This window comes from Clinocottus analis, unplaced genomic scaffold (assembly GCF_023055335.1).
Source record: "Clinocottus analis isolate CAN_PGR_092001 unplaced genomic scaffold, fCliAna1.0.p SCAF_14, whole genome shotgun sequence".
NCBI classification, from domain to species: domain Eukaryota; kingdom Metazoa; phylum Chordata; class Actinopteri; order Perciformes; family Cottidae; genus Clinocottus; species Clinocottus analis.
In genome coordinates, this window is record NW_027175865.1 from 7095418 (window position 1) to 7121180 (window position 25763).

General features: G+C 38.7%; 1 protein-coding gene across 5 annotated transcripts in view; it reads left to right on the forward strand.

The window, feature by feature from the left end:
- Nucleotides 1-25763, forward strand: part of csmd3b (CUB and Sushi multiple domains 3b) — a 297260-nt gene that overhangs the window by 169562 nt on the left and 101935 nt on the right. For all 5 annotated transcript variants that reach the window (XM_068575849.1, XM_068575850.1, XM_068575851.1 and 2 more), the window contains exons 7-9: nt 12644-12721; nt 16399-16486; nt 16646-16770. In XM_068575849.1, the coding sequence (XP_068431950.1) occupies nt 12644-12721; nt 16399-16486; nt 16646-16770 (291 nt within the window). The remainder of the gene's footprint in view (nt 1-12643; nt 12722-16398; nt 16487-16645; nt 16771-25763) is intronic.

Below are 25763 nucleotides of genomic sequence, written 5' to 3' on the forward strand. Positions count from 1 at the left end.
CTTGTTTCTAGTATGCATTGATTGTGTCATGTTCCACTGCATTTATTACACTGTAACCCCTTCAGATTTACTCTTTAATTAGAAGTCTGAGTATGTTCATCAGCTCAACTTTATTAAAAAAAAGATCTACCTTTATCTACCTTTATTTTACTTTGACTGTAATTCCTCCCTGTAAGCCATATGTTGTTCTGGTCTGCTACATTCTACTTGTCTTAGGGAGAATAAATTATAATGGCAAAGCCCTTGGGCAGGGTTAGTTAAGTTTAGTGGCCAACACTTTATGAAAACAATTCCAAATTTGTCTCTAAGAGACTAAATGAACAAATCTGCTTTGGCAGACAGGTTAGTTGAGTTCATAAGCCACTGATATGAGACCTCAGAGGGAGACGTTTGGCTCTAGGTGGTGCCAGCAAGCTGGACAGAGTGTTTGTGTGTGTGTGTGTGTGTGTGTGTGTGTGTGTGTGTGTGTGTGTGTGTGTGTGTGTGCGTGCGTGTGTGTGAGTTACAGGTCAGCCATTCTGCTCATAAAAACCTCCTCCTTCAGGGCTGCTGCCCAAATGATGAAGTTCTGAATTGATAATAATCTAATGATTTATATCCATGTTTGCAGAGAAGCGGGGGCAAAAAGGCAGACATGAGAAAAGAACATTACAAAGGAACATCAAAGAAATAGAGGGATGGAGAAGTGATAAAAACAGTGAGGAGTTCTAGAATAGAGAACGGGAGATGGTAACCAACACAACACAATTGTGAAGGCACAAAAGGAGAGACAGATATGAAAGCAAATCAATGTAAAAACCCGAAGTGTGTAGAGGTCACATGCGTGCAACGTGAAAGCCGCCCACGCAAATGACCTTTGAGAGCGCTTTCACATCAGTCCACACAGTATATCTCTGCTTGAGACCACAAAGAAAAGAAGCATGCTTTGAGATCGAGGAGTGCCTCCTGGTGCACGACTTATATCCCTGCTCTTCTGCTCGCTAATTTTTACAGTGAGTGGGCGGACTTAGTCATTGTATCACTAAATCTAATTGGTTATAATCCTCGCCTTTGGATTGGCTGGATATCACTAGTGACACAGACGCTAGGTGGTTCTGTAAAAGTGTTTTTTCAGTCCGCCAAAGAGGGCGAATTTTGACATTGATTGTCTTTTAAAGTCGAATATAGCCGGAGGCTAACAGGGCGGTTAAGGGTCAAGTAGTTTGGCAGTGCAGTTTGGCAAAGTTACTGAAAGTTTTACCTTCTCAATTTAATATTGATTCCTTAATATGCCCAACATTAGAAAATGAGCCCATAGAGAGAAGATATAGCTGTAGAGAAGGGGAACCAGGCCGGCCGTCACAAACCCACTGCAGTCAAATTTGAGGTTTTCTGAAGGAATTCTGGTGCTCGAAAGAAAAATACCACTTTAGTCCAAAGGGACCGCCAAATATACACAAAATTAAAGTTCTGTGTAGTAGCTTATAAACTATTGTGGAATGATGTCTGTTCTTGGACAGAAAAAGCCTGTTTGTGTATTTGGTAACGCAAAGCCCGCAGCTCCACTGCATGGCTCAACAGAAGAGTTAATTGTCCATTTGAATGGAAATTTTGCCCTGTATATGAAGTCTTCAAACATAGATCAGTCTATCAATGGATTACATTTCAAATCAAATACATCTTCCTCGGACATAGCGTTCTTGTTAAAGAGCAAAATAATTTACATCATGTACAATTTAGTCATAAAATTTTAGGCAGCCCTGTTGATAATGAGAGGAATTATCAAATAGCTGTTATGAATGCGAGCAAAAGTATTTTTGTATTAGTGTATTCATATATTTCTGTAAGTTAGGATTGTTTGTCAATTTGTTATACATTATCTCTCTGTTCCTTAATCGACCATGTAGAGCAAACTACAACCACAGCCATTAAGGGTCCATTAGCATGTTTAATTGAAGCTTAGTAATTATTCAGCCACGTCTCTGAGCAATCGTAAAATGCTTTTCACTCCAGGTCCAAAATGCATTTAAAGATTCAGTATATTTGTCATTGCTGAGTGGGGTTTGAAACACACTCCAGGGTCTCAGGGTGGAAGCCTTCTTTGGCAGGCCAAGATGAAATCAGAGTTGATGTAGTCTCTCACCCTGGTGAGTTCATTTAATCATCTTTGTTCTCAACATGTCGTTTGGGGACTTTACCCAAGCTAAGCATGTGTGGGGTCTCACCTTGGGATGCTGCTTTATTAAAAGCCTGGAGGTCTTTACTGTGGACTGTGGGCTGAATTACCAAATGGGGGTTTGCAAGAAATTGGCCACATGTTATCAAATTGTTTTTGATGAAGAGTGAAAATGTCCTTTTTCATTAGTTCATACAACTTGGCAAACATTATTTAAATTAAGTTCATTATTATGTACGACGTGTAACTATGTGTCAGACTTTAAAGAACATTGCAGCTGCTTTTGAATATATGATATGAAAATCATCATATACAATCAGTTCTGGTGTCAGTCCTCAGACAATATATTAACCATAAAGTCATGGGAGGTGTTCCCACCCCTACAGAAAATGTAAATTCTATTTTTGTAATATTTATCTGACTTTTGCATTGACCTTGTCAATTAGACCAATTTAAATATACAAATACCAGCAAAGGCATAGAGGCACTCATGCTGGTTGAGTGATGGGCGGAGGGCAGGGGGGCGACAGCAATGGCAGTAGAGAGACATAACAGGTAGGATATTATGAATATTATCCAGCCAGATCATTTGTTGACAACAGTTCACAGTAAAGTCATTTGATAATAACTGAAGTGGATCCTAAATGTGATGGACAAATTATACGGATAATTGTCTTCCTGCTTTGTAATTTTTGCTAAAAGCTTCATTACTGCAATTATTATTGGAGACCTAAAGGCCTTTGCAGTGAAAAAAGTCAGATTGGATTGTTATGGCAAAAGTTTGATCTTTTCATGCATATCCATTCAAGATCAAATATTTATAATAGCCTCTTGGCAGGCTGAGTTTCAGCAGCTTGGGTGAAAACTAAAGATTGCAGTATAAACTGTATTGTGGTTAAAGACAGAAAGATGCTCAAAGTTACTTTTAGCAAAGCACTGAAGCCCAGCTTTTGCGTTGCCATGTGTAGTGATTGTGGCTGATCCAGCCAGCTTCCAGATGTGACTGGGTGCGTTACAGTATGGTCTCACCCCCCAGCAACTACAGCCTAAGGCTGCAGCTGGAAATTGGACTGTTTTATCAGTCATCTTGCCTGTTAAATCCCCCAAAAATAATAATAGCACGAACAGCTCTTCCCCAAAGCTCAAGTGATTCATTTTGCCAAAAAACCTGATAAATTATCAATGGCCGCAGCAATAATATATGAAAATACAAGTGTAAATGTTCCATTTAAATAGGTCAACTCTTATCATTTTCAGGGTGATCATTTTTTTCAAGAAAAACAACAACATTCTCATTAGATAATTATGTATATCAAGAAGTAGGGGGAAGAGCAGTGGACATCTAACCAGCCAGTGAGTCACTGAGTCAGTGAGCGTTCAGTCAGTCGGTGACTCACACAATCGCCCAGTGAGCTACAGTTCATTCAGGTATCTGCTACAAATATAAGCTATAGCAGAAAAATACAGTTGCGTATGATAAAAAATTAATGTCTTGAAAATCCCCATAATATTTCCATAAATTGCCTAAAAAAGTTGCTAAAACCCTCGCCCTAACAGTGAGTATAACTAAGTGTAGCCGGCTTGCTTGTTAGCTTACTCAGCGTTGTAACCTAGCATTACTTTCATGCTAAAGGATTACACATCTAACTACATTAGTTTGTGGGGTTATAGGTCTCATAGAAATGCCCTGTTCACAAAGAATGCACCAGCTGTCTATTTTCTCAGATAAAAAAAAAGATGAACTAGCTAGACATTGCAATACAAGAATAAGAGTATAGCTTTATTACAACCAACTAGCTAACACCAGTTAGCTAGTTCACTACAGCTGATTCAATCAGTCTTAAGATAGTTTTAGCATTCAGATGTGGTTCAAATTAGTTGGAATATCAAACGTCAAAATATGATTGTTTGAATTGGGTTAATCTATGATGTATAAGCAGCTCCAATAAATCATATTGTCTTTGATTTTGACTTGGTTTTCATGAGTCTTTTATGCAGCCATTTGGTTAAGAGTAGTTTAAAACCCATTACAGTGCACATATTACACATTACCAGCTACATTCTTACAGTGTGATATTCATTCACAAAGTCAACTGGTCAATCTACTGGTCAATCAGAATGTTGCTCCTATTGCACTTACGGTATGTAGCTTGGTAAACAGTGTGAGGTAAAAGCCTGGAGTGTCTCGTCAGTCAGCTTGTCAGTCAGCCATTAGGTGTGGCAGTCAGCCAGTTGGTGGGTCAGTTCAACCATCTAGTCAATTGAATGGTTGCCAGTGTTTCCATTTACTGTACATATTTTAGTCTGAACACTGAGAACTAATGCCAGGCTTCTATCAATGCACATTAACATTATAGAAAGGGGTGGTGGAGGGTGTAAGAATTGGAGAAATCCTGCCAACGCCTGTGAATCAGAACGTCACAGTGTACTAGAAAACACGATATGATTAAAAACATAGTATGAACCTCTCCAGAATCATCGTATTCACTGAAAAGAAAAAGGTGTGACCAGTATTCAAAGGAAACAGGCAAGAGAGGGAAAAAATAAACATGACTGAAAGGATATGATTCAGAGAGAAAAATACAAGGTCATCTGAGAATCCTTATTACTTGCATCAATGTAACAATATTCCCTCTCAAATATCAGTGGGTTTTTTGTAATGCATTATTTGAATGATGTTAGAAACATGAATAACGGTGTGCCATGTGTAGTGCTGGTGTTAGATAAAAGAAAAGGAAAATTTGCGACCGTAATGCATTCAAGATGAATGTTTTCAGTTTAAACATTGCAGCATGGTATTATAGGTGAATGATGGCCTTGACTTTTTAAATGTATTTACACATGACTAATGCTGTGTCGATGGAGAGGACATTCATCAAATTAACTATGTGCAAAGGCGGAAGAATTAATACAGGTATAAGTAGACCTCCTAGAAAATAATGATATGTTGATTTGACATCCGTAGTGTTTTTAACTAAAACAAAACCATTAAAACCATTTGATACTTTGCAAAAATTGATTGGTTTGACATGTCTGCACCTCTCATGATTCAGCACTTGTTGAAAGCAGAGCCAGGTGCTCTGGAGATATCTCTCAGCATTTCACATTTTCACACATTAAAATGTAAAAGAATACATTCAGGAGCATCTCTGCTAGCAGGTCCGTCTTCAAAGTTTTGAAATGGCAGATTCAAATCAGCTAATTAAATTGCAGGCATCCACACAACGTATCACCACTGAGAGTTATATAATTTAAGCTTTTAAGTGGTGCTGCCTCCCCCCTACCCCCTCCTCCCCCTCACATACTCACCTCCTGTTGGCTTAAACAGTAACTGTTAAAAGCCAGCAGTATCATTCAGTGCTTTTCAAAGAGAACAGCAACCGTGGTCAGCTTGAATTCATGTCTGTCATCATGCCGGTAAAACAAGCTGAAAAAGATCCAGCTATTTCTTTCTCTGACTGTGTCGCCCAATATCACAAATTAAATATCTGCCTCAGACAAGATACAACATTCTCCGTTCATGTTAAGGACAGAATGGAGGGAGCCAACAGCTCTTTCTGACCTTCAGGTGTCATCTCAAAATCAATAGGCTCTTTGAGCATTTAAAACTTGAAATGCCCTCCAACATTAGCATAAAGGAAATGTATTTCAGTGGGAGATTGACCTTGACCCCAAACTGTGACCCCAACAGAGAAAATATAAACTCTTTATTTGTGGTCCTCTTCTTAGCAAATGTGAATTTACGTTTACATCAATTCCAACTAGATATCATCTGCAAAGACTTCACCTACTGTAGTCAATCATGCAGGCATCTGTTATACTGGTTTGTTTCTCAGACGGTGTGCTTCATTTAATTACTATGCACTGCAGGTAAACACATCCTTGAAGGCTGTTTACATACCTGCAAACATTCATTTTATCATTGAAAGATAAAAACATTGAACTTCTTCTAGATCACATGGGCATGAGCTTTATGTTCTCTGTAATTTACAATTGTTTACTCATTCTATGGGGCTCTGTTTTATGTGTCTTACTTTACTGATTCTCTGCCAATAGACCAGAAAAATACAATTGTCAGTGTGGATAGGGTTTTGCAAATACTTAATGTTACACTGATTAGATATTCTGTTCACACTCTCCCCTGCATGGCACTCTGCTCTAATGCCCAGCCCTCAACACCTGGCTGTGAATGTGTGTGTTTTTGGTTCCCGGTGCCTTGTGTCATGTGTGCCTGTGAGTGTCTCTCTGTGCTCCTGTGCACATACAGGATTACGTGCCCACATATCTGTATAAGTTTCTGAAATCACGCTCATCACCACTGACATGTATGTGTCTCCTTTAAGTTGATGAATTTACCGACGCTTCTTTAAATATTTTAGGGGTGTGTGTGCAGCTGTGTGGGTTTTTTTGTGTCTAAGTGTGTGAGTGTGTGCCAGCTTGTCTTGTGTCTACATGTGTGTCAGGTATGAACAATCTGTTGCCTTTCCTGCGGCAAAACCTTCCAATCACATCCCTCCATCATCTCTCTTCATTACGTATTCATTAGTTTCTGTGTCTGCAGGGCGGTGATTGGCTCCTAATGAACAACTGACGGCATTATCCGTCAGCCAATGCTATGGCAACAAAATAAGTCAGTCAGTACAAAAGAAACCCCAGTCAACCACTGGTACGAAACCATTATTCAACTCGAGCAGTGAGACAGTTTACCCCTGAGGGAGGCTGACATATTGGATATTGTTGATTGCATGGTACCTTTGATATGACTCTCATAATGCCTCAAACTTGCCTGTGATCAAGTGCATACATCTTGAAATGTTCAGTATGACTACAGCCTTTAAAAAAACACAGCATTTAGCACATGTGGAATATACCATTTCGTATGTGTAAATAAATCCCTGAGTCCTTTTCCCTGCCAGCTTTAGCTTAAGAACCATCAGTCAAACTAAGTACAAAGACACCGTAGGCCTCCGGGGGTTTATATATCTATTGACTACCCTTATATCATCTTTTTTGTTATTTTGGAGCTTGCATATCAACAGCACTGGCTTTCATTGTTGACTCCTTTTTTCTGCTGTTGCTATATCAAAATGGCAGGGACCGTACTTGGTTGAATTAATGCAGCACACACACAATCTGGTGGTATTGTGTGACTGGCTGCTGGTCTTACGAAACAGCTCATCAGATGTGGAGGATGTCTACAGCACTGACAACTGCTCCCACCCACTGATTACACTCCCTAATTACATGTCTTAAAACCGTGATGAACTCGATGTAGGCAGAGGTGTATATTGATCATTGTAACCTACACGTTTATATTTCTATCAACACCTTCTTGTTTCTGCCTAATTTGAGCCATGTATTAATATTCATATATTCAACACACGCATAACAAAACTGTGATAATGTAATATGTTCAAAGTATAAAACAATGCATTGCTGTGTCTGTGTGTTTTTCGGATATTTTGAGAATTGCTCATCCGTTTTCTGTCCACCGCATGGAGTCCTTTTGTCGAATTAGGTGCTATTTGGAAAGGCAACATGTTCAATATTAACAAGGGTTGAGTAAACAAGCAAATAGCGCTCCGTTCAGCAGCATTCAGTGTAATTCACCGGTGTGAACGGAAGTAAACTGCGACTTTAGTATGTTTTTCCCTCGTGAGTTGGACTGTATTTTCCTGGTGTTGGACTTGATAGAGTAGATTTCATGTTGCCTTAATTAATAGTTTAATTTCAGGAAAGTTACTCCCATTTGTATCCATAAAATGTGAAGTTCCAGCCAGCAGCCGGTAAGCTGAGCTTATTATAAAGACTGAAAACAGGAGGAAACAGCTAGCCTGGCTGTCTTTGATTTTATTTGCTGGACCTGGACTTCCTTCTCATCTCACTGTCTCCTTCCAAACCATTACATCAATAATCTTTATTTCTTATAATAATTATCTGGTAATTCAACCCATCTCGCAGCATGAACTGTTTCATTCTTGTAGGACAATTTTGAAAAAGTATGATTATTTTGACAAAATGTGATGTTCGGGGAATGATAATTATTACATGATTAGTCTAATTTCCAGTGAAAAGCATATTAAAAAGGTGATGATGTGTTCCAAACTGTCAGGCCAGGACATCTCTGCGGCATGACATTTCATTAAAAAAGGCTATTTACAGTATGAGCAGTACATGCTGTTTGCGGTGAGGCTGGGAAGCTAAATAAGGAGAGTTTCTCATATATTTCTGTTATTATTTGTGGATTTGATTGTTCAGTTTGGGAAATAAGACAATTAAATATATGTTTTTACAATAGATGGCAGAACATATTTGCTGTTCAACAAGGGGCGACCAGTGAAGGGCATTTAGCCCAAAAGCTGGTGAGTTCAATCAGAGTGTGTGATGCCTGTCTGACTGCCTCCTTAGAGAAAATGTCTCACTGTTCCACATTACCACTCTTAAAAAAAGGTGAAAACCAGATGGTATTGTGGTTAACAGGCAAGTCTGACTCAAATATGTGAGTCATTGAGGTGGATCCTTTCTGTGGGTTACAGAGTAGGTGTAGCTTTTGGTAATATTTTTTGAAGGAAAATATACGATATGCTATATGAAATGATATTGGTTTGAAAGTACAATATTGAGACTCAAGGAAATGTATTTTTAGTTGTGTATTGTAATAAACTAGGTTTTGTGTTTGCTGTCAGACTGTTAAAATTTAGTTCAGTTCTTATTCATTTTGTCGCTAGTTAAATATAGTTTTGTTAAATATGCAACATTTTACTTCATAAATAGGGTTTACTTAAATGCATCTGCCTTTCCATCTGTTGTTTGCAGTAGAGCTGCTGCTTGTAGGCTAGAATATTAACACACGCATATTTAACTTTGATGCACATTCACGCAGCACAGGGTTTATGATTCATATTAACAGGGGCTTGATACTGTGAATGAATTTGCACAGGCAAAAACAAATTTGACTTTTAACAATTTTTGGCCCAGATTCTGAGATTTGGTTGCCCAAGAGGGGAAATGTACATCTTGAGCATGATTATAAGACTTTGATCTATATCACAGCTTCCCCTTGTTGTCTGGTGATAAATGTTCCTAATTTTCACACTCTGAAAGCATCCCAACAACTACGTAATGTATTGTTTCTTCCCTCTTTGGGTTCCGCCATACGATGTGTGCATTTTTTTATCCACACAAATGAGACCTATAGTACCCAGTGTTAGAGGCTTTATGCATCTAAAATGGTTGTCATGTCTGCAATGCAGTTGAAAAGAAAATGAAATTACTTCACTTTTATCATCTTTTATATTTTAATAATATAATAATAAGCTAGGGATGTATTAATCTTGAATTAAAGAGAAATAATATAAATATTACATTAAAACAAATACAGTGTAAGCCTTTTTAAAAAAATAAGAAATACTCTCAGATATATAGAGTATTCCTCCTCGTTTAAGCTATGACACTAGTTTCAGGTAGAATACATTGTATTTTTTGTGTACAGCATAGGTGTCAAACTCACGTTATTTTATGTGGCCTGCGATGAAAGTCATATGATCATTTATAAATTAAGTCTATGCTGCTTTACAGTGTACAGTGACCACAGACTACATCTCCCACAATGCATGCTGATTTTGTGACCCGCAAATTAACTGCACCCTACCGCGAAAAAGCGGTGTTTTCATATCGGCGTTTAACTAAAAACAGGTGACTAAATTGTAAAAGATTGACCAATAATCCTAAAATGTTCAATAAGAGAAAGATTGATCCAGAGGGGAAGAGAAATTAAAGAAGATTCAAAAGTGAAAACGTGTTTGTGCTTCAAGGAGAAAAACCGGTAAGTCTACTGTGTGATGAACAAGTGTCGCCCGGTGACGAAGGAATACGAGTCACGTGGGTTTCTTGACGCCAAACACGGAGCCGAGTACGCTAAATTTAGCCTCCAAGAAAAACATAAATTGTTCAAAATATTTATTAAAGCTACAGCCAAAAAGACTGCTGCTGTGAAAGCTAAAGCCAGCTTAAATGTGGCTGAATAAATCGCACGAGCCTCCGAGCAGAACATGCTACTGGTAACCTAACGTTAGCTAGCTTTAATGTTAGTATGTGTGCACCAGACAACATCTGTCACACATGTTTTTAGCAACTCAAAATTATTTATTGTACCAGAGTTATGTTATAACGTGCGTAGTGTAACAGGTATACCTGGCCCTTTGGGTGCAACCAAATGCTGATGTGGCCCGGGGTGAAAATGAGTTTGACACCCCTGGACGGGTTACTGTGAACTTAGTTAAAGTGTTTTGCATTTGGTTTATTTATGCGTGTGCTGTGCTTCCAGGCAGCCATAAATTGCTGTGATACATGAGTCGCTTGGAGCAAACTCATTATTGAAATATGTCTGACAGTAATTATTTTAAGGTGTAAGGGAAATGTACTGTATGAGTTCATGATATGTGTAATTTATTGATGAAGAATGGCATTGACTTGTCTTTCTCAATTTCAGGTGGTGACTTCAATACAAATGTGAACAATGACGTTAAAAATACATCAAGGCCTAAAGCTTAGTCTATTAAGTCTATTAAGATTTGAAAATAAATCACCATGTTCTTGTGATCTGGAGGTTTCACAGTGGACCTTTAAAGCACAAAATGTGAAATATGTTTTTATTTACAGCAATAAACTGACATAATTTTCCATTCCCTCGGCTCACACAGAGGGACACCCTAAGCTCTATAAAAAGTCTGATAAATAGAACCACAAAGTGTAGCTTTTATAAGGTACACTACCTGTGGTTAGATAAACAACTTGTGTTAAATTGTATGTTGTTTGCTGACAACGTTTGCTTAATTAACACATGAGGTATGTTTGTCAAATGAGGGAATTAAGGAGAGATCAGTTGCAGTACATTTCTGAGGATGATGTGTTTTCACTTCTAAAGACTGTCTATTATAAGAAAGTGTAAGAACATTGTTTAATTACTGTCTAATTTAATACGCAGCTTGGTCTGCAGAATCTGTGATACATGTTCATGAGGCAGCAATGACAACTTAAATGAATACTTTTATTCAAAATGCCCACTTGTAAATCAATTACGTACAGCATCTAAAACAATTTAAAACACTTTCCCATAAACAGTGTGGATGAATTAGACTTAGATTATATTGCACGAGTTGTGTGAGAGTTTATAAACAGTTTTATTTTATTTTTTTCAAATCATTGTATCATTATGGTATCTCATGGCCATTGTCGCACATGCGCCCACCACACTCACACACATGTAGTTGGACCACTTATCATACTGGTAAGTTAACATACACAACTGGAGCTCATGTTAAGCCACTTTACAATAGATGGACACACATTAATTGATTTAGTATAATAGCATCATGGTAAGTAGAGTACCCCAAACATATGTGCATGTATATCTTACAATTAGGATAATTGTTTGCATAAAATATGCACAATGTAATTTCACCATGCCAAATATAATTTATTTGACAATATAACAGATGCATGTGCATATATGTAGCCTCTGAAAAACATTAGGATAATTGTAAGACATTACCGTCTTTGCTATTTGTCACCATTCAATGGATTGGACTGGTCATTATGAAAACAACGTATGTCAGCCACACTATCAGACATCCATTAAACTGATTTGTCACTGTACTTTATCATTGAGGACAATATATATATATATATATATATATTTTTTATGTTTTCATTATTTATGTTGGTAATGCATTCATTTATTTTAACAAGACACAAAACAAATAAAATCAGAGAGAGAGAGAGTTAAATTAAAATTAGTCCAGGGTGTGTTGATGTTATTATCGCATGGATTCTAATACAGCTCTCGCCCACTGGCTTTGCTTTTCCAACCATACATGCTGAGCTGTAGTAACATGCAGGGCAGCACTGAATTACATAATGTTCCTTGTATGTAAGAAAGCAGTTCTCAAGAATCCCATTTGTCTTTGATTCACTCTGATTAAAAGAACAATTTATCTTCAAATGTACCATTATCCAAATGTTTTTATTAGAAAGCTGCAACATTGTCATTTTGATTAAAGCTGTGATTTCCTTCACCAGCTTTTGTTAAGAATATGATGGGGCCTCCAGCAAAACACCTCAACATCTAATGTATGTTTCTGAGTGGCAGAGAGAGAGAGAAAGATTAAGCTTCTTTTGAATACAAAAACTCCAAATGAAGCTATTGTTGAGATCATTTTTCTTTTTGTTTCTTTCCTCTGTCTGCTGCTGTCTTTAACTTTTGGTCTCACTATGTCCCTCCCACTACCTGGTTCCACCATTTTAAGATTTACTTTGCCTTTGTAACTTTCTTTTCCACTCTACTCTGCTCTCTCTCTCTCTCAGCCTTGCAAGGGAGAAGAGTCTGCCTCTTATAAATTCCTTTGCCGGCGCTCATTTTTTTTCTCCACTTTATCCAATCTGTTGTCTGATATTCTTCTCTTTTCTGTATTCTGTTCTCCTCCGCAGTGAAGCGATCAGTAGATTTTAAATCGCGGGGCGTTAAATTGTTCCCGGGCAAAGACTCCAGCAACAAGTTTTCAATATGTGAGTTCACAACTTAATGTCACTGTGGCTAATGAACTAATGTGTGATGGCTTTGTTTGACCTGGACTTGCTTTGTGTTTTTTTTTTTTTAATTTTGTATTTGTCTCATATAAGGGCTGTTAGTTTTCAACATGTTTTGCCTCCTGTTATTGTTAACACAGAAACATATTTCGTGTAACATCAATTCACAGAAACATTAGTGCTTAAATGTGTGACTGAATTGTTTAAATGAAACATGCTTTCATACGACAATGTGTTGAAAATGCCACAGCCTTTATAAGAGCGTGCTTTTATATTCTGCTTGACTGCTGTGTGTTGTTGTTTTGATGTTTTGTATATGCAGTCACGGTGTCTTGGTTTATGCATGCTTCTTCATGGCTTGCTTTGATATATTTAATCACGGCTTGATGATGGTTTGTTTTGGCTTGCTTTGGGCTTGTTCTGGGGATGTGAATCAGCTGCTTCTTCTCCTTTATTTCCTCACCCCTCTATTTTCAGCCGAATAACACACCTAAACTACATGTTTGTAATTTGGGTGCATCAAAGCAATTATTATATGTATAGCACCTTTGCCATGAGGCCATTGTGGAAATTATAAAGAGTAACTAATCTACTAGTATTTACATCTATAGTGCAGTTTTGGAGCATACCCTCACATTCAGCAGCAAATTAAAAGCTCTGTTGTGGATTTATTATTCCAAGCTTGTTCTACAATGCTTGAATCCAAGGCTCCACTATTAATAAGTACAAAAAGTTCCCTTAGTTAATTTACTGCTCTTCTTTTAAAACAACCACAATCTCTTCTAACTTTGTGAAATCTCATGTCCTAAGACTTTGGAAACTAACTATTTAATAAGACAGCCGAAAGTAAAATGATCCAGTGTAGGGGTGCTAATGGTTCATAAGTCATTTAACGCACCAGATTTTAAAAGTGGTCACATGAGTATTATTTCATTTAGTTCAACATCGAGAGAATGTGCATAAAAGCATGACAATTCTCTAAGAAGAAGATCAGTCCCTTTTTAATTTTACTGAAGTTTCACTTATGAAAGCTGTCAGTACCCACATAAACCTCACATATTTTAGAGTTATTTTACATCTAATCCCTCTTTATTTCTTTTTCACTTTCTTCACTTCCATATTATATCTTCTCTACTCTCCCCAACATCACACACACACACATACGCGCACACACAGACACTTACTTACACATTAACGATTATGATATGTATGTTTGTTTATGTTTACCCTCTAATTTAATCCTGAGCAACACACGGCACACGTTTCTGATGTTTGCGCAGCCGCAGGTTCTTACGTTATTAATCCCATATTTGCAAGCGGACATATAAACACAAACACATTTACATTGTTGCCAGGACACACTCTTTTACATGACAAAACACCAACATGTGTACCTACACACATAGAGATGAGTGAACATTGCCTGTCTGTGTTGGTTTGCATGTTTGCTAATGACATTTGTGATTTTTTTCGTATTATTATTTGCCTGTCCATTTTGTGTTCATGCGTGAATGCCTACAGTATGAACTGAGATAAGCACAGCACAGAGACACAGCACATATCAGATTGATCCGGTTTCCTCACAGTTTGGGAAGTCATGGTCGAGGTTCGATTCCACAGCTGTGAACTTGTATGTTAATTAGTCTGGCTCTGATTGGTTCAGATGTTAATTTGCTCTGCTCTGACTGGTTTAACTCTCCAGTGATGCACACAACCTGTGTGTGTGTGTGTGTGTGTGTGTGTGTGTGTGTGTGTGTGTGTGTGTGTGTGTGTTATTGTACATGTGTTTTTGTGTATGTGCATGTATGTGACTACCGTGGGTTTGTGTGTGTGTGTGTGTGTGTGTGTGTGTGTGTGTGTGTGTGCACTGATACTGTAACGAAGTCCCTCTGTTATAGTGTTAATAGTCCAGATGGTCAAATTAGCCGCTCCAACAAAGCAACAAACTATCTACTCGACACACACAGACACACACCAACCACCTGCTGGGTTTGTTGATCAGGACTAAACATGTACATGTATGTTAGCACAGACAGGTTGAGTAAAAGTCTAAATGGCCACAATTATTGCTGTGTGTTTGTTGCACCAAATCTTGTTATTTTGCATCTGTGCTTTTTAAAACTGATTACAAAGCACAAAAAAAATTGTGTACTTGTGACATAATCAGCATTATTTCAAAGTATGAAGAAAATAAACACTCTGGCATTTGATGTTCAAGAATAAAGACAATTTGCAACCTTCCATAACCCTTTAAAGCATGTGTTATTATATTATTATTTGTTGTTTTACTGTCTTGGTGGGACTTTTATTAAACTCAGCTGCTCTTTTCTGTTGTTTTCCCCCCTTTCCTTTTAGCCTTTGATAGGTGAAATATTATTTTAGGGCGGTCTTCTGTCAAACAACACCTTGTTTAGATAAGGGGACCGTGACTTGTAAAAAAAACTTTTAGATAAAAAAGCTAGATGAAGATGAGTTAGTACTTCATTCAATTAACATATTAGCTATTATGTTCTTTCACAATACAAAATTATTGAATTAAAAGCGACCAACAAGCTAAGTGTTTAACAGACTAGATAATTTCATCTCATTGCTGCTTTAGAAATAATCGGAATATTATACTACACCAAATTACATGATGAGTTGTGTTTCCCTGTCATTTATATATCCGTCCATGCATTCAAATATTAAAGCACACCAGGGGGTATTTTGTTTGCAGAAGTAAATAAGCACACCAAGACAGTTTTTTCCCTCTAGTAAAATTACACTGACACCAAACATTAAGAAAAGATGAACGACTGAAAAAAGCGTATAAAAATCCTCACAGTGGCCTAATTTCACTTTCATTTGTGTGAATGAAAGATGAGGAGGACTCAAGGATTATTAAAATAATTTTACTCTTCCCTGTGATCGTATTAAGAAATACGAGAGATTCCGTCACGTGGGGCCTTAAATTGAGTAAAAATAGGTCATCAGTGGTCTCCGGCTCATTAAGACACTGTATTACTACTAATAATTTATTTGTGAGCCAAACTACTAGAAATAGCTCTGTGGCAAATTGTCTTTTATGGGTTTTCAATTGGAGAAGTTTGAAAATAGAAAGCTTTTGCATTCAGATGGAGTTTTTCATGATTTGCATTCTTTCACTTACCTGACAGCAATGCAAATACACACCTTCTCCTCTTTGCTCATCCACATGCAAACACACACACACACACACACTCAGTTACACAAACTGTCTGTTGCTCAAAGTTAACCCAGCAGCTCAGTTCTTTGAAAACTTTGAAAACGTTTAAAGAGAAGTAGAGAGAGAATGTTTGAGGTTTGTGGTTCTGTCTTTTGTCTGTTTGGTGTTTGGATGTTATTGTGAAGATTTGCTCTGATGTTTCTGTGAGAATTAGGATTGTGTCTGTGGTGCTGTGTCGTCCCTGCTTTTCTGTCTCTCGATCTCCTGGTCTGTGTAACGTGTTTCTCCTCCCAGCTGTTTCCCTCGGCCTCTAAAGCGGAGAGCTGGAACTGTTCTGATGGCGTCTAATGGCGAACTCTACCAATAGAATAGAAATATTGCAGACATTTTAGACTTAAAGGGTATGTTGCTTGTACTGCCTTACTCTAACCTGTCTGTCCCTGGCTCTGCACCTGTCTGTCTTTCTTTGTAGTAAATGAAGGTGGAGTGAAACAGGCATCAAACTCCTGCCCTGATCCGGGAGAGCCAGAGAATGGAAAACGCCATGGCAATGATTTCAGGTACAGTTTGCACGCACACACTTGCACACCGGGACTTTAAATTACATCTTTGTATTCAGACATAGCTGCACACACATGCGCATCTGCACATGAAGTACATACTATTTGTCCCTATCTTCTGTTTCTCTTACTCTGTGCCCTCCCTCTATGTGTGTGTAGCATTGAAGGTGTGGTGCAGTTCACTTGCGGAGAAGACTATGTTCTTCAGGGCAGTAAAACCATCAGTTGCCAGAGAGTCGCTGAAGTCTTCGCAGCCTGGAGTGACCACAGACCGGTCTGTAAAGGTAAGGAACAGCTTGCAACACACATATCTGCACGAGTGTATAAATTACTGAAACCAATGTAGCAAACACAGAGACAGCTGCAGAAAGAGGCAGTCAGCAGACATGTGAAGGTAAGAAAACACTTAGGTATAACAACCCCCAGTGTGTACTCCCACAAAAGGTTGCTGGTGTGTTGCCTTGGCCTCAGGACGAGTTTGGAGTGCTGAGTTTATAGAGGAAAGATCAGAAATCAGTTTCAAGCCTCTGTCTCTAACAATCATGAAACATAATCCCATCTTTTGCCAGTTGTGTCAGACCTACATATTGCAATTTTATGCTAATACTATTGGTATTATAGTAATAGCCTAGGACCATAATTACATTACATTTCATTTAGCTATCGCTTTTATCCAAAGTGACTTACAATAAGTGCATTCAACCATGAGTACAAATTCAGAACAACAAGGATCAAGAAAGTACATTTTCTCAAGAAAAGTCAAACGACAAAGTGCTTTAAGTAATTGCCATTTAAGTACTACTAAAGTGCTACTTTCTTTATTCAAGGTATAGCCGGAAAATATGTGTTTTTGTAGAGAAAAGATGTAGAGACTTTCTGCGCTCCTGATGTTAATCAGGAGCTCATATCATCATTGTTACTTAATACACCATAATTATTGTACACCCTCCATCATAAAGACAATATATTGTAGGTAAACACTACTATGAACAAGGTCTTACAAATTGCAATTTACCTCACAGTTTCAAAAGTGACACATTTGATACGTACAGTACAGCGACAAAAGTGAATACGGAATTAATACGTGGGCATTTGTCATCTTTTCACTAAGTGCTCTGATAATTGACACCAAATAACAGATATTTACTTTTCAGTTCCCTGTCACATGTGCCACTGTTTTAGTCTTAGGCTTGCCACACACTTTCTCATATCCACACACTAACATGCACAGAGGGAATGAGACAGAGTGAGAGAGGGCGTCTGTCATGTTAAATGCCAAAGTCGTTTGTCATGTCTCCCTTCACTGGGCTTCAGACTGGGGCTGGAGACACATACTTTAACATAAAAACCAATATTCACTGGGTGTGGGGGGGTGTATGTGTGTGTAAGAGAGAGAGAGAGAGAGAGAGAGAGAGAGAGAGAGAGAGAGAGAGAGAGAGAGAGAGAGAGAGAGAGAGAGAGAGAGAGAGAGAGAGAGAGAAAGAGAGAGAGAGAGAGAGAGAGAGAAAAGGAGAGGGAGAGAGAGTGGGCTTCAACACCAAGCTAATAATCACTGAGATATAGAACCGCAAGGGAAAAGAAAGTAGGGACAGAGGAGAAACAGAGGGAGGAGAGACACCTACTCTTTTTGCTTAAATTATACCCTCCATGAAAGTAAAAGTCGATGTATCCATCACACAACATTAGCATATGAAGGCGAGCTAAATGTTTGCATAACTAATAGCAGATTTAAAGTATTTGGAACATAACTCCAAGTAGATATTAATGTTAAATTGAATCACTTGCAACATGCCATTTTTTTTTAAATCTAATTGTAGGTGGAACCTTCTGGAAACACTGATTACAGTCAGACAGAAATAATGATCTGTGATGTGATAGTTATTGCTTAGTAGAGCTGTATTTAATGATTATTGTTAATCTGACGTTTCTGATAAATTGTTTAATATAACAAAGTCAAAGCATTTTTTTCATGTTCCATTAAAATAACTAATGATTTTCCTATTCGTCAAATGCCTGATCAGAAAGATACAGGACCCTTAAATTGAAAAGGCTTGTGTGACACGCACATTAATTTAATCCCTGTATGTCACAACAAGCCTTTCTCTCATTTGTTGTATTTTTCTTAAGTACTTAAATTCAACATGTTTATGACATGGATTGGATTTTACAACTGGAGTGATGGCAAATATATTTTTGCAAGTAAAATAATCAAAATTGAATTGATGTTAATTTAAGTAATTTTCTCACTCATACATGACTGTTAATGTCAACATAACATTTTAAATCGCTGGCCAATAACATCCGAAGAAGCATGATGTAACGTTACCTGACCATAACAGCTGCGGTGAAGACATTGCTTATATACGTATTATTAAGATTGCAAGTTTTTGTTTTTTAAACTGCAGCTTGTGAGGCAGCCCTACTTAGTAGAGAAACTTTCTTTCTTTCGGACCTGCACTGGGAGATCAAAACGCAAAGTCAGCTTCAGAGTCCAGTGGGAGATTGTATCTTGCTCAGGGACACCTGAGCAGGGCAGCCGTTGGCCCTGCACTCCTGCACTCTGGCTGAAGAACACTGTGTAACCACCATCCTTGACTGCGACGCTGGCTTTCTTTTGTAACCCAGACACACAGGGGGACTGACCTTCATTTAGCTTTTTGTTAGTATGACAGCACAGATCCTTGTACGCCGGCAACCTGGCCTGCAGTTAGAACAGGACTGTCTCATTTGGGCTCTCATTGGTTCCTGCCACTCAACCTTATTACCCAACTTATTATCAGGGATATTATAGTGATGACACCCTTTGATTGGCTCTTTGAGATTGTTATTGGCTGTTAGGGATTCATCACCACTAACTACTTTATAATTAGCAATTAAATATAGCTACTGACATTAAGCCAATCAAGTCTCCCATTTACCTGCATGGGCTGATGGGCTAAGCTTCCCCAAAGGGAAGCTGCCAGTGACATTTAAAGTCACTGATATTGTCCCTTGTGAATGGTTAAAAAGAATGACCTCTATCACCAGGAAACAAGCATCAGTCCTTGGTCAGCAGGGATCTTTGTAAGAAAGGTTTGTGGGCTGACTGAGTCCCTTTCAAGCCACTACTGTAACCTCTCAGTAGTTGTGTTAATAATTCTGTTGAATTTAAAACACAGTCGCTGGTATTCCCAGAATAAGCAACTGTTAAGTGAGTCACTTTTTGACAAAGCAATCACAAAGTGCACCATGATTGTTGTTCAGTAATTAGTGATGATGTTTGTTGATTTATATTTTGTTTGGCATCTCATAAATGGAGGGCTCTGTTACTGCAGCATAGTCCCTTAACACAAGCTGCACAACTCAATTTATGCAACTCAATGGTAAAAGGCAAACAGTGGGAGCTAACAAGTCATGATATGCGTTGTTCACATCACATGACGTGATCTTTGACAGATATACCTATACCTGTGAATGCTAAAAGCGGATATACAGTGCATGCTTCTTGTTAAGACTTTATTGCTGAACTAGAAGATACTTTTTTGTTTGTTTTTGCTGCTCATGAAAGTACTGATAAGTGCCATTGTTATGCAGTATAACTCTGTCCTACTTTAGTGAAACAGAAAGACATCCATCTTCAGAAATTGTATAAATCCCAGGATAACCACATTGAGGTTGCTTGAAGGACAAGATACATGAAAGACTTGAATCACATCTTTTTGACAGCAATGCTGGGGCTTTATTTGAGCTATATGCCAATATCACTCCAAAGAGAAAACAAAAAAGAAAAACCACACTTCTATGCAACTGTAAACATTGCAAGTATACATTTAAAGCTTGAAATGTGGTCTTTCTGTGATGTTTCCCCCGCTGAAAAGCGTAAAATATAATGCAGAGAGTACTCCTCTTTTAAAAAAAAATCCTTTTCCCCTTCGGAGCAAAAATACAATAATGAAATTCTGAAAATATAAATGCCTCAAAGGCAGAAGAGAGTGGCTAGTCTAAAGCTAATAGACTGTGAGATGTTCTTCCTTCTTTGCCAGGCGTCCTCTTTAACAACTCCGCAACCAGGATACAATATTGACATTGCGCAGACATGTCCAATCAAGAAGTGTAAGAATGTCCTCGGCATCTCACACATTAGGCTCTATTAGACTAAATGCAAGTGCATGTGTGACCAATTCACAGCACAATTTGGAAGGGGAGCTAGAGCAGGACCACATTATTAGTCTAATGCCATGGGCTGATGTGGGGCTTCAGTAATGGTCAGCTCACCTCATCTTATGTTTAAGCAGCAGTTTCTGGCCTCTGGGAGAGAACTTGCCTATTACACTGTGTGTATGCAGCTCCCAAAAATGCCTACAAAACCTCTTTCTGATCATGTTTGATGATCAAACTAAGTTTTTTAGAAGACAATAACTTTTAGTACGCGTCTATTATTACCATTCAACTATATTTCTGTTAAGTAGTTACCTACCTGTAAAATACAGAAGTTTGAGTGATAGAAACTATAATTAAGGTGCCTGCCATGTTTGAAGAGAAGGTCTAAACTGATGGAAATGCCAATGCAATTTAATTCCAAAATGTTTAAGCCAACAAAAAATTGTGCTGCATTTGCAAAAACTTAAACTGAGAAGCACCACTCCATCCTCCATGGCATAGTGAAAATGGCCGTCTGCCTCTATATGCACCTCTTCTGGCTTCATGGGCGCAAAATAAAATAAATTAAACTTTGGAGTGAGCTCAAGAGGTGAAATAGTGTGTGAGCAGAGTAGCTATGGTTGTATTTCATGACATGTTCATTTGATCTTTCGTGAGAAAACATTGTGTTATATTTCGCAGTGTCCTTATTTACCGTACTTTGTTTCCTCCTGTTGAACCAATATGGAATGAGCGAAAGGCTTTGTTTAGCTGTACACAGCTCATAGTTGACCTTTGCATTCACACCAGCCAATAGCTAAAGTGGAAACTCATGAATAATATTGAAAGCGGGACAATCTGTCAGGAATCGTCAAGCCAGCTGAGTTATTAAAGGGTCACCTCTGTCAAAACACTAAATACAGCTAAATGTGTTGTTTGGAACATAAGTGGGAAAATAAAGTGAATGTATCTTGAAAATGTGCCCTTTAAATCACGACGGGGAACCAATAGAAAGAGGCAGATAAGGATAAAAGGAGGGAAACAGAGTGGTAATCACTTCATTAGGTTCAAAGAAACAATTACAAAACTAAATACAAATAAACTATGAAAACAGCCATTCAATTGCAATGTCCTTCTGTGCACTCCACCAGCTCTTCATGAGAGAGAGGCAGAGAGAGAGCATCCATGTGGCACCTTGATTAATGGACAGATGGCAAGGCCACTCAGCCAACTCTCTCTCCAGCTATCTGTGTGTGTGAACTCCAGGGTAGCTCACATGATCTGCCCGACTATACTGACTCACCGACGGGTGCTATACATCAACCCGACACGCACTCATGTGCGTATGTTGACTTCAAACAGGAAGGAAACAAGACAAAGAAACTTCAGTGTACAGCCATTGTACAACAACTACACTGTAGTGTGTGAGTGTGCGTGCGTCCCCGTTGAAGCGAGAGGTGAGAGCGGGGGCCATCGAAAACGTTGTGTGCCAGCTTAATGATGTCATCGATCATTCTCTGTGTCCATTGGTCAGTCTGTCTGCTCCTGTCGGCAGCCGGTTCAAACAGCCCTTTCGGCCTTCCCGCCAAGCTCATGATCTCTCCTGTGACTCAACACAGAGATCTAACGCTCAGTGGGAACAAATTAGAAAAAGCTTTTACCAAAACTACATTTTAAAATTAGATTTGAAGTGTATTCTACTTAGGTTTTCTGAGGTTGTCATATTCACTCAAACACATTCATTAGACCTGTTGATGAACTACAAACTGTCAAAAAACACTCCAGACAAAGGGTACCTGTAATTAAAAATGAACATGATAGTCTCCTTGTTATTGACACCAAAATAGAAAATGTCTCCTCATGCTTCCTCCTCATTCCTTCCAAAATCATGATTTGAGGTTTCCATTCCAGCTTACCTGTCGAGTTACACATCAATCATCCCTGTGGAAGTTACTTGAATGACGCTTTCCTTGTTTAAGGATGATTCTTTAATAACTGATGTACTTTATTCATTAAGTATCTTTGATGAAGAAATTATGAATGATACGAAGGAAGTTAACCATGTTCAAAAATGACCTTGCACTTGGCCAGTTCGTAGGTATGTTGTGATGGACAGGTAGATTAAGTACACTGTCACCAAGGCACACCATTGAGTGATTCCCGATTTCAGATCAGAAAATGCAACATATGCTATGCACTGATAGCTTTGATCGACAAGAAGCAGAAGCCAACAGTAAAGTATCGGTGAAAGTGTGCAATACAAAAACGTTCAGCCGTTTACAAAATGAGCACTGGGACCAAGACGTTGATAGTCTAAGAGCAAGCCCTTTCCAAATAGGCCCACAAATTGTGTACTTTTAAAAACTCATCCGTATGATTCAATTTTATTTTATTTTGGATTTACCTCAACCCTTATTCTGTTCATGCTCCCTGCTTGGGGTGCAGGGTCAGACGGATAATCTGGAACAGGTAGGGGTTAAGCGCCCAAGTATGCTTCAGCGGGTATTGCTTCCTCTCTATGCATGATTGGAACCTGAGCCACTGTGGGGACGACTCACTAACCACGAAGGTCATCCTGCTGAGAAAACAGCAGTTATAAACCTTGGGTGTAAGGCAGAGATCAGAGACAACACTTGTGAGTGTCTGCTATGCGAAAAATGGACTACAAACTCAAAACATTGTGGAGCTGGAAATTCAACCGGAAAAAAACTGGCAAATGCCGGTGCTTCTGGGGTCAATTATGCTCTGAAGCCATAAAACCAAACTTTGGAGAACTGTGAGGCATTTGAGCTAGATTACAATTTGATCTTTGCCCAAAACATCATTTAATTTTGGTACACATCCTCACAGTTTCAAGAGAGAGAGAGAGAGAGAGAGAGAGAGAGAGAGAGAGAGAGAGAGAGAGAGAGAGAGAGAGAGACCTGAGGGAATCTTGTTGATCTGAATATACAAATTCAAAAATGGATATGTTGTTAACACACACACACACACACACACACACACACACACACACACACACACACACACACACACACACACACACACACACACATATATACTCACTGTGGAGCCTGCCTCAAGCATTCAGTTAATTTCGCTGGTGATTCCAACAATATGCTTTTAGTACCAGATAGACCTCATCAAAAATTTTAATTTGATCCAGAATTCATTATGGCTTCAATGATAGTGTGGCCTTTTTGGCTTCCAGCCCTCTATACCGAGAGCCAGTATAAATAATGATGAGAGGGAGAGAAAGAGACACAGAAAGATACTTAGCCACACAGACTGACCGACAATGTAAGACAACTATTAAAAAATACTTCATTACAAGTAAAAGACTTTCTTTTCCAAGTTTGTATTAAGACTGGATCAAATGTTTGTGCAATGTAAAATGTGTCAAACACAAAGAATTAGCACTCAACTGTTAACCTCTACAAGGCTTTTTAGTATCTTTTAACTCATTGTTTTGTTTGTTTGAGCCCGAAGACTCAGCTCTCATTAACCTAATTTCTTCTTGCAGAAAGTGTTTTATTTGTTCAATGCAAAAGCTAATTTTTTATTGAAGCAATATGCAAGTAAACACAGCAGAGTATTTAACAGCTAAAGAGCCGTATGAGTGTCTTTGGACATGGTGGAAACCAAAATGGAGAAATAAGAAGAAAGAATATTAGACTACTACGCATCAGGTGTCAGAGGAAAAACTCCAAACAAAAGCTAATGTCAGGTGGATGTGTCGATAAGCAAAAGTTCGCCAACACTATCGGTGTGGTAAGAAACTTCAAGTCAATGCGGCTTTAACAAAAATAACAGCTGATTAAAGTATTAACATAAAACATACTCATTATGCTGAAACATCACACCTATTAGCGGTATACAGTTATATTATGTTATTCAGTTTATCATGTGATTTGAGTTTTGTTCGAAATACATACTGTTTATCCATACATAAACATAACATTATATAAATTGATACTTGTACATAACATCTTCGTTAGCAGAGCAAATAGAAACTACATCGAGTAAAGAAGAAACACAACTTGAACTCGAACTTCGTGAGAATTGGGGTAGATTTATAAAGGAGCATGACATGAAAATACCCAATGAAGCGCCTCAAAATTGTACTTCACCGGTCTGCCTTTAATAAGCGAAACATGCAGAAGACAGACAGGCGCAGACGGAGAAGGGAAGAAAAGAGGAGCGAAGGAGAGCCAGACAGGTAGAAATGATAGAGTGTTCTGTAAATCATGGAGCGTATACAACGGCTGATACGGAGGCCGAGACAGCAGGACTAAAAGGCGCATGGAGACAGACAGGAGGACGCAGAGAGATGGGTGGGGTTTAATATAAATTATGGGATCTTAGCTCCTTTGGTAATTCTGGCGATAACTCTCTCCGCACTATCGCTATAGCAACCCCGTTCCCACTCTGCTGTTGGCACGGTGATGGGAAGGCCATTCGTTCAGGACACGCTGATTGAGCTGTCAACGCACATGCATACACACTCTGTTACAAGACACACACACACACACACACACACACTCACACTTTGAGACATGCAGTTAAGTCATGTCTCACGTGCAACACACACACTCACTTCATCTCTGCGTGTCTATCAGTTTATAAACTGCAGTGAGCTGAACACAATAGAAGGTCAACTGCAGATGGATTCAGAATTAGAGAAACGAGCATCAACTGGGTTTGGGCAGAAAGACAGGCCCTAGAGATACAGGGTTGTCTCTAAGGGGTCTTGTACTTGTTCTGACACTCTTTTACAGCACCACACGGACACACCCCATTACACACAGAAAGAAGCACAAACACACACTTGTATGATTATTTTACTTGAACGTTGCCTTCCTTCCAAAGAAAAAGTCGCAGTCGTGTGTTTGTGTGGGTGCTTGAAAGAATGCGACGTCTGCGGACTGTGTCTGCTGGTGAGTACGTGCGAATTATGTGTGAATGCAGGTTGAGAATGTTCTTTCACGTGTAAGTGTGCTGTGACACTGCTAACTGTGCGTGCATTATTTCCATGTTGCGTGTTTCTCGGTCGCACGATACGTTTCAGCTGCATGAGCCCATTGGGGAAATGTGTAATCATATAAGCACCCCTACTGCGTGTGTGCGTCTGTGTGTGCACTGCTGTTAACTGTACGTGTTC